The sequence below is a fragment of the Pantherophis guttatus genome, chromosome 18 (assembly GCF_059756535.1).
Source record: "Pantherophis guttatus breed Tessera chromosome 18, ASM5975653v1, whole genome shotgun sequence".
In the NCBI taxonomy this organism is placed as follows: Eukaryota; Metazoa; Chordata; class Lepidosauria; order Squamata; family Colubridae; genus Pantherophis; species Pantherophis guttatus.
The window spans coordinates 13,680,623-13,699,226 of NC_142080.1; the positions used below are offsets into that span (position 1 = coordinate 13,680,623).

Below are 18,604 nucleotides of genomic sequence, written 5' to 3' on the forward strand. Positions count from 1 at the left end.
CTGGCTGGATCCACGTTGGGCAGGAAGATCAGGTTTCAGCGCAGGCAGCACCGGGCGAGGAGGCGAGCCGCGCCGCGCCGCCAGAGGCGAAAGGAGCGGGGAGCTGGGGCTCGGCCAGCAGGGAAAGAAGGGAGGTGGGCGGGGGTCTCCGCCTCGCTCCCCCTCTTTGTGCCTCCCCCTCCCTCCTCGCAGGCTCTTTGTTCCCCTCCTCCTCCTCCTCCTCTCCTCCCCCCCGCCCAGCCCCCTCCCCTCCCTCCCTCCCAGCCCACCAGCAGCAGCAGCAGCAGCAGCAGCCGCCCCAGCGAAAGCAGGAGCAGCCCCATCATCGCCATCCCGCCGCCGCGCCCCCCCACCCCCCTCTCTCCCCAGCCTTTGTTAGCCATGCCTAGCCTGGTAGTGTCAGGGATAATGGAAAGGAACGGGGGCTTCGGGGACCTGGGCTGCTTCCCGGGGAGCAGCAAGGACAGGGCGCTGCTGGAGGACGACCGGGCGCTGCAGCTGGCCCTCGACCAGCTCTGCCTGCTGGGCTTGGGGGAGCCTTCGGCCGGCGCCGCGCCCTCCGCCGCCGCCGCCTCGGCCTTGGGGGGCGGCGGGGCGGCGGACGACAGCAGCGGCGGCCAGCCGGCGCAGCCCCCGCCGCCGCCGCAGCCCCAGCAGCCCGCGCCCCCGCCGCCGCCCCCCCCGCCGCCCCCGCCGCCCTCGGCCCAGCAGCCGCAGCAGCCCCCGCCGCCCCCCGCCCCCAAGGGCTCCTCGGGGGCCGCCATCCCGCCGCCGCCCCCGCCGCCGCCGCCGCCGCCCGGAGCCCCCGAGGCCGGCAAGCTCTGCGTGCTCTACAAGGAAGCCGACCTGCGGCTGAAGAGCAGCTCCAACACCACCGAGTGCGTCCCGGTGCCCAGCTCCGAGCACGTGGCCGAGATCGTGGGCAGGCAAGGTGAGCCGGGCCGCCGAGGGGACGGACGGCAGGGAGGGAGCGAGGGAGGGAGGCCGCCATGCCCATTGTCTCCGCCGCCCCGCGCTCGCTCGCCCGCTCCCCTTCCCGGCGCTGCCTCGGCCGAGGAGGGCCACTCCCCCTCGGCCGCCCGGTCCCCTCGGCCGCGCTCCCGCCTTCCTGCCTTTGTGCTCGGGCCGGCCGGCGGCGGCGGCGGCTGCACTTGTCTTGCGGGCGCTGCCGGCCCTTTGCGCCTCCACCCCGGCCGGCCCCTCGGCCGACGCGCCCGCCTCCTGTTTGGGCTCCCTCGGTTGGTGCCGGGGCGGCGGGCGGGAAGGGCCAAGTTGAGCGGGCCCCCTGAGGGCCCCTCCGCGCAGGTGACTGCTGGGCACTGCAGGGCAGGCGCGGAGCGGGGCCTTCGGAGCCAGGCCCGCCGGGCGGGTCCCCCTCTTCGCCGTTGAGCCAGCCGCTCGCGCCGCTGGAGGAGAGGCCGGGAAGTTGCGCTCCCTTTGTCTGCCGGCGGTGCCCAGATGTGGCGGGGCGGCGGGGGAGAAAGCGATGCGCGGCTCCGGCGCTCAGCCTGCCCAGAAACCCGCCGCTTACTTTTAATTGTGTGCGGAGCCCCCCCGCCCCCCGCCCTTTGTGGCCGCCAAGCTCCCGCTCGGAGGGACGCGCGGCGCTTCTCAATGGGCCGCTGCCGCTGGGGAGCCGGCGGGGAAGGCTGAGGAAGCCCTTCTTTTGTTGGGAGCCTTTCTGGGAGCGAAAGGGGGTGTGGTTCTCCTCGGACTCTCGCGCGGCGGCGGCGGCGGCTGATGGGGGGGAGCCGGGAAGGCGGCGAGCGCGGGACCCGGCAGAGGCGTCGGGAGAAGCCGAGTGGAGTCGAACTTGGGCAGGGGGACCTCGGAACCTCCGGACCGTCCGCCTCGGCCTTCCCTCGGCCCCGGCGCTCCGTTCTGGCGGCCGCTGAGGGGCTGCCGAGGCTGCCTCCCTCCCAGGGCGCTTCCAGCTCTTCTTTGTCGTCCGGTGTAGGCGGGGAGGGGGACTCGGGCTGCCCCACCCTCCGGGAAAGAACGGCCGCCGCCGCTGAAGTCCCAGTCTTTAAAGGGGGGGGAGGGAATGGCGACGATGAAGAAACATGGTCTCCCCCCCATGCGAGGCAGGAACGGCTTGGAACTAGGTTGCAGCTCCATATTGATATGCGCCAGGAAGAAAGGAGGGGGGGTCTTTGCTGGGGCTCTGGGCAGAAGAGGGAGACCGGGATCCAGGGTGGGGGTCTTGCTGTGGTGGAAAAGGAACTTGGGTGAAGTTGGAAAGGTCTGACTTTTGAATCCAGTCAGTACAATGGAACCAGCGGTGGGTTTTCTGCTACTAAAGCTAGGAGGCTTTGAGGCCCACCAGCTGTGCTCCTGCAGCAGAGAGGACCCTTCCCGCCCCCTCCAAGGAGCACCTTTCTGAGGCCTCACAGCAAATCTGGTTATAAATCCTCCAGAAAAAGGGGGATTATAAAGATCTGCCTGTGCCCTAAAATCACTTCATTCAGAGTTCATTCACAGGCTCTGAAAAAGAAAGAAAGAAAGAAAAGGTACAGAGAAGAGCCCCTGACATTCTGGGGTGTGTGTGTGTGTGTGTTTGTGCCTCCTCCCCCTCCCCTTATTTTCCCACCGTCCAGGCTGGCCCACCAACCCAAATCCCCCTCTGTCCAAGCCCTCCACTGCCACGGCGGTGGTGCAGGCAAAGCCCTCGGAAGGTGCATTGCAGCGGAAGCCGCTCTGCTCTTTGTTTAATTAGGCTGGGCTCTTGTGAGGGGCTGGAAAGGGTCCCCGCTTGTATTATTTTCATGTTATTTTAAGTCGTGTTTTAAGCCCTCTGCAAAATGGAATTGTGTGCGTGACTACAAAAGAAGCTTCTTTTCCATAGGCTGGGTTACCTGCTGACCCAAAGGGGCTGTTTGTGATCCACAGGGCAGAAAGCGGGGCTGGCAGGAAAGAATGGATTTGGGGGGGGGCGCAGATAAATCCCTCCCACCGTTTGCAACTCATATAAATACGTTTCGGCTGCATTCTGAGTGCGACTGTGTCCTCATCGCTTCTTTGCCTTTTTCATTTTCCGTGGAATGAGGGGGCTATTTTGTATGCCCCCCAAACCAGAGAACCCATGACAAGGCCTAGCATCTTCTTGGCTGCTTCTGAAAGGCTCTCCCGCTGCCTCCAGGCAACAAAGAGGGTTCTCTGCCCCATTGTTCCCCAAGGGGCCTGGCGGTGGGGCTTTGGGGGAAATGCCTTCTCTGGAAGGCAGACAGCATGGCTTCCATCTGGGCCCCACTTCATTCACCTTGCTTGAATTTTGGGAAATGGCAGAAAATGGTCCTCCTTCATGGCCTCCGCAAACAAATAAAAGGATATGCTGAGAAGCTCAGCTTTGCAAATGTATTGTGGTTGAAGCCAATGAAAAGAAACTGGTCTCTCTTGGATAAGTGACATTCGGTTCTGCTTGCCCTTTCTCAATACATGGCTGTAAATAGATGTCTCCCCCACCCCCGTTGTGATTCATGGGGTGGGGGGGTCACTCCTGGGGAACCAAGTCCTATTTCCCAGTTGGCTTTCTCCAGATTTTGAAGGGATCCAGAGACAGGGGAGGGAGGGGTGGGGATGGGTCTTAACTTGAGCGCAAGAAAACCTGGAGACAGAAGCTTTCGGCTTGCTTACAAATAAGCGTTTGCGAAAGCAGCCCCGGTTTAAATCTAATCTTCACGGGGGTAAGTTCTTTCCTCCATCAGCAAGGCAAAGACAGTGACAAGGTGTGCTAGGAGGAAGGTCAGCTGCCTGTGCACAAGAGACCATTAAAGACTCGGTTGTCTCCCTGAAGGCTTCTCTCCTGCGCCCTACCCCCACCCACCCACCCACTCCGGGCTGGAGGAACAAAACGGAGGGCCTCCAACCCCAACAGCCAAAAATGGAATTCAACTTCCAAAAAGTGGGGCCAGGCTTTCGTGGGAAACACCTGTCATTTTCTCATGCAACTGGATTTCCATGGAGAGGTGTGGAAAAGTGGATCCAGCTGACGGGAAAGGTAGCCTAAGAATGACCAATTTCCTTGAACCGTTTTGCATTCTGTGTCTCTGAAAAGCCACTTCGAGTGGAGGGGAACAATCTGGGCTCTTCTGCTGCCGTTTGCGAAGGACGCAGGATAGCTTTGTGTTCGAAATGCAAGCATCTGCCCAGCTCTCCATTTCTTTCGTTATTATTTAATTATTAATCTTACTTCTACTTTGCTCCATCCTAACGGCTCGTCGACAGAGCAGGAAATTTGCTACCAGAAGAAGAAGGAAAAAAAGAGAAAAATAATAGCCAATTGAGACATGCAACGTTTCAACCTTGGTTTCGCTGAGCCAATGGCGGAGTTCAGGATATGGCGTGGTGATGAGGATTTTGCGCTGATCCCAGGGGATCCGGGTTCAGATCCTCTCTCAGCCTTGGGAGCCCCCTGGGCAAATTGAGGCCCCGCACTTCCTCTGCTGCTGTGGGAGGGAGGGATGTACCTCTTGGGGGTCATGGTGGAAAAGGGGGGCAGATACCTGCCGGCCAATTCAATAAATAAAACATGGAGCCCTTGCACAGCGTGGAGCCACCAAACTCTTTGGCTTGAGCCTGTCACGTGGTCTTTTGTTAACCTGCATTCAGGGTTGAGCATGTTGTGTGAAGCCAGCTGCATCTGGTCAGTAGCTACTAAGAAGGGGCAGCTGGATGCTCAGTGCTTGACAATGCTCCTGGGAACAGGCCCAGGCTCAGCCTTGGGGGGCTTCCAGATCAGGCTCTCGGGTGGAAATCCCCCCTCCTTCCTGGGACTTTGCATAATTTTTCTTTGCAATTCTCCCACCTTCCTTCTTTTCGGGAAAACAAAATGTGTTGAGGAAGAAAAGGAGGCCCACAATGCCTTTTGATGAGTGGCTGCAGGAGCCATCTGGCTGGGAACCCCCTTGGCCAGATCTCTAGAGGGGAATAATGAGTGTGGCAACCCTCCCATCACACACCCTTCTCTTCGGGCTGGGGCTGGGGATGATGGGTGCCGCAGAGTGGCCTTCAACTGGTGACGGAAGGGCAGATGAAACTTGCATTTCCAAAAGCTTGTTCTGGCTCTCCTTGGATTGTCTGGATCCCCTTGTGTTGAACCCAGAGGAGATCCCGCTGAGAACAGGTGTGGTGCCCCTTTGATGGCAGGGTCTGCTCTCATGTGGGGCCCGTTGTGGGAGCTTCACCTGCATATGGGAGGCCCCATCGGGATCAAGGGAGGGGTTTCCCAATAGCTGCTAAAGCTCAAGAAGACTGATTAACCTGACAGGAGAATGAACCACCATGGAACCACAGCTGCATCCACAGAACCTTCTGTCCAGCAGGCTGGAGTTGAGGGGCCTCACCTGATGGGGAGCATCCTCTGTGCTGCAGCTGCCCTCCTGGCTGGGGTGGGGGATATAATTGAGGTGAAGTTGAGGATGGGGATAGAGATGAAGATGACAGAGAAGATGGAGATGATGATGGAAATGAAGATGGAGATGTATTATGATGGAGAAGATGGAGATGGAGAGGATGGAATGGAGACAGATGGAGATGGAGAGGATGATGGAGGGGGGATGGGGATAGAAATGAGATGGTGGAGATGAAGATGATGGAGAGATGGAGACAAATGGAGATGAAGATGGATGGAGGTGATGGAGACAAGGATGGTGGAGATGGAGGGCAGATCCACCTATTGTCCTGCAGGGCTACAAGTTAACACAAAATATTCTTTGTCAGCCCCCCTTAATAGTCCAGGCCTGAAGGTGACAATGCTGTTAATATGGAGACAGTTTTCTCGTGTAATAATAAAATTAAATGGGAGCCACCAGAGGAGGCTGAGGATTATCTCCCAATCACGGGCACAGGGCTGGCAGGCCAATTCTGAGAAAACTGGGTGGCTTAGCTGAAGCTCTTGGCCTCCCAGATGCTGTTTTATCCTGGATGGATTTTGGATCCCCTCACAGGCCTGCAACAAAGGCCGAATTTTGCCCCTGGGACCCGCCACTCTTGCCTCGTACTACCCAGATGCACATACTGCTCCAGAGCAGCTGCAGAGGGCAATTCTCGTACTATTAAGTGGTTGCGGAGGCTTTTCCAAGACAGGGAGGACCGACGGCGACTGAACAGGAAGGTACCCTGGGCTTGGAGCTCTTTTCCAGAAGTTGAGGGGCTGGACACGAACCAACATCCACCCCTTGGCATTTGTAATTCCTGAGCGAGTGGATGAGGTAGTCTCAGTGATCACAAAACGGAAGCGGTGAGTCAGATGTTCAAATAATCATCACGGACAGAAGCTGCGTATTCCCAAACTCAGGCGATGACTTTATTTATGAGATCAGAATCTTTCTCAACCTTGGCAACTTCAAGATGGGTGGACTTCATCTCCCAGAATCCCCTCTGCCTTTCTGGCCTTTTTTCCAAGAGCTCCAAGCCCACCTTCTCCCCAAGTCTTGGGGACAGCTTTCCCTCTCCCCCATTTCCCTTGAAACAGAAATCTGACAAGGCAAACGGGGCCAGCAAACAACCTTCGCACAAGCAGCTAACGCAGAGTCCCAGTTTCCCAAAATGCAGCATGAACAAGCGATACACAGATGGTCCTTGATATACAACTTTGTTTAGTGATCGTTCAAAGTTACAACGGCACTGCAAAAAGTGACCAGTTTTCACTTTTACGGCTGTTGCAGCCTCCTCATGGTCACGTCATCAAAATTTAGACGCTTAGCAATTGACTCATATTTATGACAGTCGCTAAGTCCCCTTCCGTGACCTTGGGACAAGCAAAGTCAATGGGGAAGCCAGATTCACTTAACAACCACATTAGTAACTTAACAACTGCAGTGATTCACTTAACAGCTGTAACAAGAAAGGTCGACAAATGGTCAAAATTCAGTTAACAAATGTCACTTAGCAGCAGAAATTTTGAGCTCGTTCCTTGATGACCGGAGGGATCTCGTGTACAAAGCAGGCGTTACTCAACCCCCGTTTAGCCTTGTCCTTGAGATCCACAAAGGAGTTGCGCCAGCTTGGGTGATACCTCTGTTTCCTCCTATCCACGCCCTGCCCTTGTCCAAGGCTTGCCAAGGCTTCCTGCCCACCTGTTCAAGAGGCGGGTAAGGGAAAGGGAAGCGCTGAGAGAGCACCGGCTCCTCTGCCCTGGGGGGAGGAGGAGAGAGGGGGGTGAACATTGCTGTCTCTGTGGCGGTTCCCTGTGGAGGGGAAGGGCACGGGGGCCTTGCCAGCCTGCAGGGAGGGGCACTTTGTGACCAGGAAAGGATTCAGCATTTGAAGATTGGTGCCACCAGGTGTGTTGAGTCTCCTTCCACATCTGTATGCACCAACAATGTTCTTCCTTGGAACCTGCGCTGAGGGCTACTTTGGAGCAAGGCAGGGTGACCCCCTCAGCCAAGCTAGGCCTCTGTGCCACTCTGGCGCTTCAGGTTGCCACACCTCAATTAACCCTTCCGGGCCTTTCCTTCCACCCACCTTGCCACCCCCTGCATTCAAGAGTCTTCCGTAGTGCCAGCTGCTCCTGCTTGGGGGCTGCCTTCAACCCAGTCTGGATTTCAATCCGCGGCACTGGTTCTGACTCTGCTGGTTGGGTTTTTGTCCTGGGGCCCAACTCGCAGGCCTCCCCCAGCCAGGAACTGCTGCGTTCACACGAGCTGCTCCGCTCAAACAAGGACCCCGGCTCCTGGCTCAAAGAGGACAGCCCTCTTCACAGAAGCGGATGAAGCCCACCTGCCAACCTTGGTAGGGCCCGTCCTGTGAACTGGGTCTCTGAGAGGCTTCCTCCGTCTCCTTCCAGTCTCTTGCCGGGTGGCCTTTCCTGCAACAGAGACGTGAATCCAGCTTCAATCACAGCAGAAGCAGCCCTGAAAACTGGAATGGCAGAGCGGAGCTGTCCAGGGAGCTGGTTCAGGCCTGAGATGGGGGTGCAGGGTGGGAGATGGTGGCCTTGTCTGTAGAGCAGCCCAGCAGGAAGACACCAGCAAAGGCTCTGCGCCTGGGCCTGCTACCTCTGCCACTGGAGGAGGCCGAGGACCAGGCCTGTCTCTTCTGCCTTTCCTTGGCAGTTACTGCTGAGCTGGCAGCCGCCATCGGCCCAGCGTTCCCCATGGATGGGGGGCTGGCTATGATTTCTTAGGGCTGTGGAAGAACTAAGGAGGCATTTCCTGACAGGGAGAACAATTAACCAGTAGAACGGCTTCCCTCCAGAAGTTGTGGGTGCTCCAACACCGGAGGTTTTCAAGGAGAGACTGGGCAGCCATTTGTCCAGAATGGTATAGTGTGTCCTGCTTGGGGTTGGACTAGAAGACCTCCAGTGTCCCTTCCGACTCTGTTATTCTGCATTCTGTAGACAGAAGAGCTCTTTAAACAGGGAAGAGAAGTTCAGGATTGGAACCCAGAGCAGGAAGGCTTGGCGGGGGCGGGGGCGGTGCTGTTCAGTGTTGAATGGATCCTCCTGGCCAGGAAGGCAGATGCTCTGTGGGGAGCGAGGGCCAGGCTGAGGCATGCAATGCTGCTGAGTGGGGCTATTGGTGACAACTGAGGGGGGGTGTAGGGGGGCCTGAGTATCAGTCCTGCAGAGGTCTGCAGCCCCGCCCCTTTCCTGCAGTCTCCGGATGCTGAAAGTTGGCAGCTAAACTGCCCAGTTTGGCGGGGAAGCTTTGTGCTGTATGCAGCAATGAGCCAAACCAGGTATGCGAGATGGTAGCTTCTCCGCCCTCCCCCCACGTCAACAGGCCCCTGTGACCTGCCTTAAAGGAAAGGGAGGTCAAGGCAACTGCAGCTGAGATTTGGGCGAAGAACAATGGAGCTGCGGGTTTCTTGGCTCCTTGGACCCCTGGAATGAAATACTTTTGGGGCTTTGCAAAGAGGGACGATTGGAAGCAGCTGCTGGGCTGAGTCAATGGCCCCCATGTTTATCATGCAAATGTTTTACAAATTGGCCGCTCTGCCCCCGGAGACTGTTGGCTCCCTTCAGAGGTGAAGGGCAGGATTCTGCCTAGATCCGGACATGCCCTCAGAACTGTGCTTCATGCAGTCTGGCAGCATGAAGGCAATGGGAAGAAGACTTGCTAGTTCCATTTTGCCAGTGTTAATGGTCCATTTCTGGTGACGGGGAGGCCGTTGGCCACTACTGGTTTCTGACAACAGTCCTGGCTCTTGCAATCTCGCGTATGTTGAAGTGTAAGCACCGGAGCCAAAAGTGTGGCTGTTCACGGGGAAGATTCAGAAACGTAGGAGCCCAATTCTGCCTCCAAAGCTCCAGAATTGAAGCCTTCAGACACACAAAAGGCTTTGTGTTTTAGGATTAGTGGGAGCCAAGCAGAGCTTTCCCGTTGAAGGGGTTCCTTGCTATCCGCCCAGTGGATCTTGGTCAAGGCATGCAAAGGGGTCCAGGGTCACAGCATTGTGTCTGCCCCAGGGAGAGTTCCGGCTGTGAATTTGGGGCACCTGGTCTGTTGCTTGCCTCGTCCCTTGCCAGCTGGTACCTGTCTCAGGACACCTTCTGCTGCTTCTGCCCCCTGCGTGAGCCCTCTTCCCTGCTTCCCATCTCAGCCCCTGCCTCCTGAGCATCCCGAAAAGATCTCTCAAAGCCCAGCTGGGTGGGGCAGCCCCCAATTGCCCACAATTCTTGGAGAGAGCCAGCCCGCCCACCCGCCCTGCTGGGGTGATGGTGCCAATTTTAGATAGAAAAGGCAGCAGGGTGGGGGCACACTTCTGATGACTGGCTGGCTCACTCCAGGACATGGGTTTTGGAAAATAAATCTTCGCTTGTTTAAAAAAAAAAAAAAAGGTTGCATTTAACATTGCAATCGTCATTCTCCAGCACAAAGGCCCTCTCTTCTGTAGAGATATCAGAAAAGAATATTGATGATTAGTCCAATCCGATCTGTATTATGAGACAGATTTAAGACATCTGATTCCCGGCTTCATCGGACCCAATAGAGAAAGTTTGATTCCTCGTGAGTAATGTTCCTGGAAAGGGAGGCCAGGGAGCCCTCCTCAGGACCTTCCTGGGGCTACCTCTGGGCTTGTTGCACGGTGATGCACAAGAGTCCTCAGTGCAAAATTGTATGACTGAAATAAAAAAAATTTAAAATGTTTTTGTGATGGTAACCTTTACACTATACACTTACTAGCTCAGGGTTTCTCAACCTCAGTCATTATTTAGAGAGATCCAAGATATATGGACTCCAATTCCCAGCATTCCAGTGGCTAGGGAAGTCTGGGAGTCGGAGTTCACACCTTTTAAGGTTGCTGAGGTTGAGAAATCCTGAGCTAGATCACAATTCGTTTGTTAGTGAACTGACAGTTTTAGCATGTTTGGCCCTGAGACCTCAGTGCCTCCTCCTCCTCCTCCTCCTCCTCTCACTTTGCAGAGAGCCTCTCGCACGCACTTCAGTCTCTTGCCTTTGTGCTCTCTACAAAAGGAATATCTCTATGCCTTTCCTACAAGTCATGGATTACAAGTGGGGTGTTCCTGTGTAAACATTTCTGTTCTTACCCTCAGGATCACCCACCACTTTACGCAGTTCTATCACTTTCTGTACTCTCACAATCGCAGCCTCCTTAAAGGAGTAAGAAGACGCAAGAGAAGGCTTCCTTGCCAGATGGATTGGGGCCAGTTGGTAAAATAGTTGTAGCTGCCTGCTTGGTGCCATTGGTGTGTTTGCCAGTGTCTGGCTTAGCTGCACCTGGGAGAATTTTAATTCTGAGGTTCTGTGTGTTCTTAAGGGTGATAAACATGAATTATAGTAGCCGGAACCGGAGGAAATTAGGGTTCCTGATGCTGTGCAGAGATCCTACACGGGGCATTTTGTGAAGGGGGGGGAATCATGTGGGCTTTTTCGGCTCCTCTTTCTCCAGGTTATGATCTGCAGAAGAGCTTGTCTTTTTTTTTTTTTTATATGCCACCCTTCTCTAAAGACTCAGGGCGGCTTACAATGCATTAAGCAATATCCTTCATACTTTTTGTATATTTATACAAAGTCAGCTTATTGCTCCCACAATCTGGGTCCTCATTTTACCTACCTTAGAAAGGATGGAAGGCTGAGTCAACCTTGAACCTGGTGAGATTTGAACTTGCAGTAATTGCAGGCAGCTGATGTTAATAACAGTGCTTTAGTCTGCTGCGCTACCAGGGCTCCTTTTGGGGGGAGGGTTGGTGCATCTGTGGTCAAGATCTCCTAAATCTCCTCTTTGGTTAGTTGAGATGAAACCCACCCTCCTGGCACCCCATTTTTTTACACCTTCAGCCAAAGGAAATTTGGACAAATCCTGAGCGGCAAGGATTTGCAGAGATGGGGACTTGTGATGGATCCCCCCTCCCAAAGGTCTTTATGGCCTTACTTTTCACCAGGTTCCAAAGTTCTGACAGCCATACACCCCCCGCAGTCACTTGACTGCATTTTGCAGGTTTGGTAACCAACCTGCATTTAGACATTTGCAGCATCCCATGGTTATTTGACCATGATCTATGACATTTTTTGTCAAAAATTGGCCTTCTAATTTTCAGCAAAAACGTCCTAGAGTGAACAATGGCTGACTTAACGAGCATCACAAAAATGGCTGTAAAATTGGATTGGTTACATGCATGACCTGCTTTACAACGGTCACAGCTTATGCTGTCATGGGCAGGCACCGTCAGTTCCTGTACAAGCAGCGTAAGGCTCTGGGTAGCTTCTGTGCCCTGCTCGAGAAGGTGCCCGAAATGGTGCCCTCCCAGGCAGCCCCTGGTGGAACGGCCTCATGGCTCACGCCGCTCCAGCAGGCTGGCTGTGGGGTTGGGCCCTGGTGGTCTGGCCGGCTGGGTGAGATGGACTAACTTCCATTTAGTAAAGGAGCTCAGCCTGAAAACGGGGAACGAAGCCTTGGGCTACTCCCAGGGGTCTTGAGCTGGATGAAGCATCCTTGTTGAGAACAGGGGACCCCTCAAAGCAGAGACTGCTGCTAGGGATTCCCCCTTCCCAGCCCTTCGGAGAAGGAGCTGCCAGCCTCTTCAAACTTCCACCAGCTCCCCTGAGCTGCAGGATGCGGGGGGGGGGGGCGCAGATGGAGTCCCTCCTGCCGAAAAGCAGATCCCCTCAAAAGTCTTGCAGGGCAGATGCCCCCCACCAACCTTGCTGGACTCATGGGTCCACCTGCTGCTCCTTCCACTCTCCTCTTTGGGGCCTGCCTCCAGGCACATGGGCACCCCCCAACCCAACCCAACCCGGCTCCTGTTCTTGCTGGCTCTCCCCTCTGCGTCCCCCACCACCATCATGAGGCTGGTGCAAATGACATTTGTTCTTGGTTAAGCTTCTGGCTTGATTTAGATTCTCTCCATCTGCTGCCTGCCTGGGCTCCCCCTTCCTTTGTCTCCGCGTCTGCATGACCCCTTTGTTGCTGTCAGCTCCATCTTTCCGCGGCTCCTGCCAGCACCGCTACGACCCTCTTCTCCCAGAGTGGGTGGGGGGCAACCTTTGCAGAACCAGCAAGCTAGGAAAGGCAGCATCCCCAGAGGGATTTTGTCTCAAAAATGGTCCCCAGATGCTAGCAAATTGCGAAAGCCAGTTGAACAAGGAGGGCTGGACCAATCCTTGAGAAAGAGGAAGCAGGAGCGTGCACAAAGCCCCTCTCTCTGAACCCTTAAAGCAGCCACCTTTTCTCCCAGGGCTTTACGTCCGTTTTGGGATGTGAAGCAGCTGTAGATGCTCACCTGCGTGGAGGTGGCCCAAGGCAGCTTCCAAAGCAGCCGAGCTCGACCGGAGTGGGTACGAAGGAAGCTGCCTGGAGGGTTGGCAGGATCCATTCAGCCTTGCTGCAAATACACAGCCAATGAGGAAGGTTAATCTCTGGCGGACACACGCACACACACACACACGCACACACGCCAGTGATGCCCTTCTGGCTACCCCTGAGTTGGGATTCCAGAAAAGCCACGCTGGGCGTGTGTCTGCGAGGGATGAGTGTGGAATGTTTGGGGGCCTTCCAGGGCTGGGGAAGCACTGCAGTGGGCAGAGGGGCATTGATGAGTGGGGCGAGAAGGCAGGAATTCCATCCTGGCTGGGACCAGCAGAGAAAGGCAGGATGGGAAGCTGAGGACGGGCTATTCAGGAAGAAGATGGGTCTGGTAGTTTCTTTCCGGTCCTCAACCCTCATCCTGGAGGGCAGGGTGTCTGATCCTCAGTGGCCCTCAATTCCGGCTGTTGCCTTAGGATGCCCAATGGAATAAGCCTCCTCATTGGCTACTTATTGTGAATGAGGCAGCTGACCTGATGGGCATAAGTGAGACCTTATGGCAGAGTGGCAGGAAAGAGTGTGCCCAGATTGCTGCCCGGGATCTTTCCTTATTAATTGCAAACACACACACACAATCTATCAGAACTGGTGGACAATTTGGGTTCTTCTTGGCTTCTATTCTGTTTCGATAAGAAGAATTTTGCACAAATCTGTCCTCCAGAGACTTTTCCAACAGCCACTCCTGCCCTGGCCACTTTGGGCATGGGCTAAGCCAATGTGCTTTACGTATGGCTTCCCTTGAAGAATTCTCGGAAGCTGCAACTAGTCCCAAATAACGTTCTGCCCATTGCGTTGCCATCAAAAGCTTGCCGGAGCAATTCAAGCTATTGATTATCAACCACAAAGCCTTCATGGCAGGAGATCTACTAACCCTAACCTTAACCCTACCCAAGGGATCATTGGTCTTCCTGGTTTCTCCTGAGCCTGGGCGCAATTGGCACAGACCCGGCGCCTTCCCTTGGGCCAGTCTCTCTCCACCCAAGCAACCTTAAGATGGTGGACTTCATGCTGGGTGAGGGATTCTGGGAGTTGAAGTCCAGCTGTCTTAAAATTGCTGGGGTTGAAGACCACTGCCTGAGGCAATGTCTCTTGATGGGCCCTAGGAAATCTGCCTTCTTTGTGCCAGCACCAGCTCTCTGAAATGCTTTCCCCACAAGGTACCCCTCGCTCCTGCCCCCAGAATCTTTACAAAGGACGTTTGGTTCTTTTTCAAGAATGTTTTCCTTCCAGACATTTGGATTCTTAATTGGGTTTTATGATTATTTTTACTGTATATCACCCAGAGTCAGAGTTGCAGAGTTAGGCATTGTTATAAATGGAATGGAACAGAATGGAAGAGAAAAATAGGAGAATAGAATTGAAGGTTCTGGTTACCACCTTTAAAGTGCTCCATGGCTTAGGACCCGGGTACTTGCGGGACCGCTTACTACCACCAATAGCCTCCCACCGACCAGTACGCTCCCATAGAGAGGGGCTCCTCCGGGTGCCGTCAGCCAAACAATGCCGACTGGCGGCCCCCAGGGGGAGAGCCTTCTCTGTGGGGGCACCTACTATCTGGAATGAGCTCCCCCCAGAGATACGGAGGATCCTGGATCTGCGCACCTTCCGCCGCGCCTTAAAGACCTTACTATTTCACCAGGCCGGCCTGGCCTAATTTTCCCCCTCTTTTATAAAAGATTTTTAAAATTTTAAATATCTTTTAGTATTTTATATATTCAATTTTAAATTGGTTTTAAAAGTTTGGGGTTTTAAATTTGTCGGGGCCAGAATTATTTAATTTGATTTTATTCTATTTTTTAAATTTTGTATTGTATGTGTTTTTATTGTTTGGCTGTGCACCGCCCTGAGTCCTTCGGGAGTAGGGCGGTATAGAAATCTAATAAAATGAAATGAAATGAAATGAATATAATAGAATTGCCTTTGAAGAGCTAGGCAACATGCAACTTTGATGAAGAGAAGAGAATAGAATGGCATGGAATGGAATGGAATGGAACATAGCAGAACAGAATAGAAAAGAACATAGAATATAGAACAAAACAGAACTTAGAACAGAACAGAATAGGAGGTAGTCCTCAATTTGTGACTGGTCACTTAGCAATTTTTCACATTTACAACCGTTTCCAACATCCCATGGTCAGATGACAGTGATCCATGATATTTTTGCAGAAAGCTGGCGTATCCTTCTGGTTTCTAGCATGGCTGGCTGGGGAATTCTGGGAGTTGAAGTCCACCCATCTTAAAGTGGCCATGTTTGAGAAACAAACTTGTCCTAGATGAATGGTATCCAGCCTGAGCTCAAACACATCCAGAGAATGTGTGTGTGTGTGTATGTTGATTGTGAAACTGCTCTTAATATTAGAAAGGAAGAAGAGGAGCCGCTTCCTTCCCATTTTAGCCCCCTTCTGTGCCATTTTTCCTCAGTGGTCCAAGTGTCGTAAGATCCCTGTTTCCTCTGCATCCTTCAGATCTGGGTCCAGCTACTAAGTTTTCTTTCTCCTTTGTTTCTTCTCTCCTTTCAAAGGTTGCAAAATCAAAGCTCTGAGAGCCAAGACCAACACTTACATCAAGACCCCGGTTCGCGGCGAAGAGCCTGTCTTCATGGTGACTGGGCGACGGGAGGACGTTGCCATGGCCAGGAGGGAAATCATTTCGGCCGCTGAGCATTTCTCCATGATCCGTGCTTCCCGCAACAAGGCCGGCCCCGCCTTTGGCAGTGCCCCCACCTTGCCTGGCCAGGTCACCATCCGGGTCCGGGTCCCCTACCGTGTGGTGGGCTTAGTTGTGGGCCCCAAAGGAGCCACCATCAAGCGGATCCAACAGCAGACCAACACCTACATCATCACGCCCAGCCGCGACCGAGACCCTGTCTTTGAGATCACGGGGGCCCCCGGCAACGTGGAACGAGCCCGGGAGGAAATTGAAACTCACATCGCTGTCAGGACAGGCAAAATCCTAGAATACAACAATGAGAACGACTTCCTGTCCAGCAGTCCTGACTCAGGCATGGAAAACCGCTACTCGGAGGCCTGGCGGGTCCACACTCCGGCCCCAGGTTGCAAACCCCTCTCTACCTTCCGCCAGAATAGCCTCGGGTGCATCGGCGACTGCTCCTTGGACCCTGCCTATGAGACGCCCCGGCTGAATGACCAAAATGATTTCAATTACAGTTACCTCTTCCCTAACTACGGGGTCAACAAGCAAGATCTATATTATGGGGTCCCCGAGTCAGGAGCCCCTCTGTGGGCTGGCCAGGAAAACACCAATCCGGTTTCCGTGCTCTTTTCCAAACAGCGCTCGGGCAATGCCGGCACCCTCCACCCCAATTCACACCGCTCCCCCTCGTCATCTATCCAAGAGCCTCCCCTCTCCGGGCTTCCGAGACGATCTCAGGGGGAGCCCCTGCAAGGGTTCTCTAAATTGGGTGCTTCCGCGACCAGCCGGACATCCCTCTCGAGCAGCCGGGAGTGCATGGTGTGCTTCGAAAGCGAGGTAACGGCGGCCCTGGTGCCCTGCGGCCACAACCTCTTCTGCATGGAGTGTGCTGTGCGGATCTGCGAGCGGACCGACCCCGAGTGCCCGGTCTGCCACGCGGCAGCGACTCAGGCCATTAGGATATTTTCTTAAAACCAGCAGCAGCCGCGGAAACCCTGAGAAACAGGAAGACGAGCGAGTGAGAGAGAAGACGGATGGAAGGACATCTGAAGCAGGAACAAACACAGGAGAGAAACGAACATTAATTTAAAGAGGAAAGAAACTATTTTAGGAGCAATGTATGTTATTTTTAAAGAAAATAATGATAGTGGCGATGATGATGAAGATGACGGATACGATTTAACTGGAGAACCTATAAATATTTGGGCAGGAGATTTGATACGCAGTGGTTGACAGTGCTGATTTTCTTTCTCAAGATGGTCTGGGGGGGCTGGAGGAGGGGCTGGCCATCCGGTGGATCTGTGGCACCTCCTGGTGACCGAGAAACTTCTCCTTGGGGGCTGCTGCTCCTCTTCTCCCCAACAACCCAGCTCTGGTGGCGGTCACAATATGGCCGGAAGGTCTTGGCCAGCCTGGCGGACAACAGCTTTGGAAAGAACTCAATCAGAAGGACAGGAGAAACGAATAAATGAGAGAGAAGCCTCTGGGAATATGATCAAACGAGGGCACAACTGCATTACCTCAACATTTAAAAAGAAAAAAAAAGAAGCAGCTAAAGACCTTTATATTCTCTGTTTCCTGTATTTTTTTTTTCCTAAGAAAAGAAGTTTAATGAAAGTGAATAATATTTGGGCCAGGGAAATGAGGAAAGGGGTCAGAAGAAGCCCTGGGTGAATCCTCCTGGCTACTTTAACCTTTTCGTTTGGAGTCTTCTGAGCCACCGCAAAGGGTTTTGAACATTGATCTTTCTTTTTCTATTCAAGCAGGGATTCATCTAATAAGAATCAGGAGTCACTAACAGGGTATTTCCAAAAAAGAACAAAAATCCCACATGCAAATCAACCCTTCCAAATTTCGGGTGAGGGTTGACCTCCATAAGCGTGCATTTCGTGATTCAATTTCAAAGACACATCCATGCAGAAGAGAAGTATTTTCCCCCTTTTTTCTCACTTGAGTTAAACAACAGTTTCACATGGAAACCTAAGAAAATGATCACGCAATACTGGCAACAAAGCCCCATTTTAATTCACAACCCAACACAATGCAAAAACAAAAAAAAACCACACACCAGTAACTATTCAAATTAACATGTTCATATATAATTTTGTTATCTAACCGGACCAAAACTTTTGTTACTCAAAATCAAGTAAAAAGATTTTAAAAAAGAAAGAGTATTTCCTTATGGACCAAAACCTCTTTTCACTGTCCTCATCTGGATTTTCCCGAGGTTATCTAGTTTTATATATTCTATTTTTTTCAGAATGAAGCAGACATGTGCTCAAAAAAAAAAAAAAGGAAAAAAAAAAGAGAAAAAACCCCTAATATTGAATTGCCTTGCAGAACATCCTTAATCATTTCAAGACATTTGATTGCTTCTTTTGCCTCTCAGATACTTGGTCCAACTTCTGGGATAGAGGCAGTTGCTGCACTGGTCTCCTTGTGAATTCACATCCAGCCACGTCACTTGGGTAGATTTATTCAACTTGCTACCTGGATGCCAAACTGCAAAGGGGTGGAACAAAACGACACACACACAAACACACATACATATTCCTTTTGTGCCCATTTCCTTTGCTTAAACTTCTTGGACTCCTTTGCAGAAGGAACCTTTGCAAGCTCAGAGATGGTTTGAGAAGACAAAAGATTCTGATTTGGGTTTTGCTTTGTGCATTTTATGGAAGACTTTTGTTTCATCACCCTGTAGCATTCTTGGGGGAAAGTCCTTCTTTTTCTCTGTCCCAAATATCACCCTCTGACCTCTGTTGATTTGTCCCAGGCCCTCACGGACGGTGCCAGGCCCACCACCTGCAGCCATGGCTACCCCTTTCTGGTGTAGCCGATCCCTGCCTTGGGAAGAAGCTCACAGCTATGCATGTACCCCACGCTTCCTCCCTTGGCCACAGAAGAAGCCCCACTGTGACCCACGGGATGCCTGCCCCCTCCAGCTTCAGAGATTCTGACACCTACCCCGACTTCTCACGATGCCAAATCCCATCTCAAGCCATGCTTTCTCAGCACAGAGAATACCCGCAGCCCTGATTTTTGGCCAACCTGGCCAACCTTGGGCCAAATGTGTCATCTGGCCAGGATCTGTTTTTGGGGGGAGGACCTGGGGAGGAAGGGCCATGGCGGCTGCTGTTCTTCTTTATGATGAGAACATCCAGGTCTTGTCCAGGAGTGGAAA

At 53.4% G+C, this 18,604-nt stretch overlaps 1 protein-coding gene across 1 annotated transcript; it reads left to right on the top strand.

Moving 5' to 3' along the window:
* The first annotated feature begins 262 nt into the window (after nt 1–262).
* On the top strand, nt 263–17,589 carry MEX3A (mex-3 RNA binding family member A). The gene is made up of 2 exons (XM_034426994.3): nt 263–931; nt 15,290–17,589. The coding sequence occupies exons 1-2, from the start codon at nt 382–384 to the stop codon at nt 16,390–16,392; spliced, it is 1,653 nt and encodes a 550-aa protein (XP_034282885.3). The 5' UTR covers nt 263–381; the 3' UTR covers nt 16,393–17,589.
* Nucleotides 17,590–18,604: the final 1,015 nt, after the last annotated feature.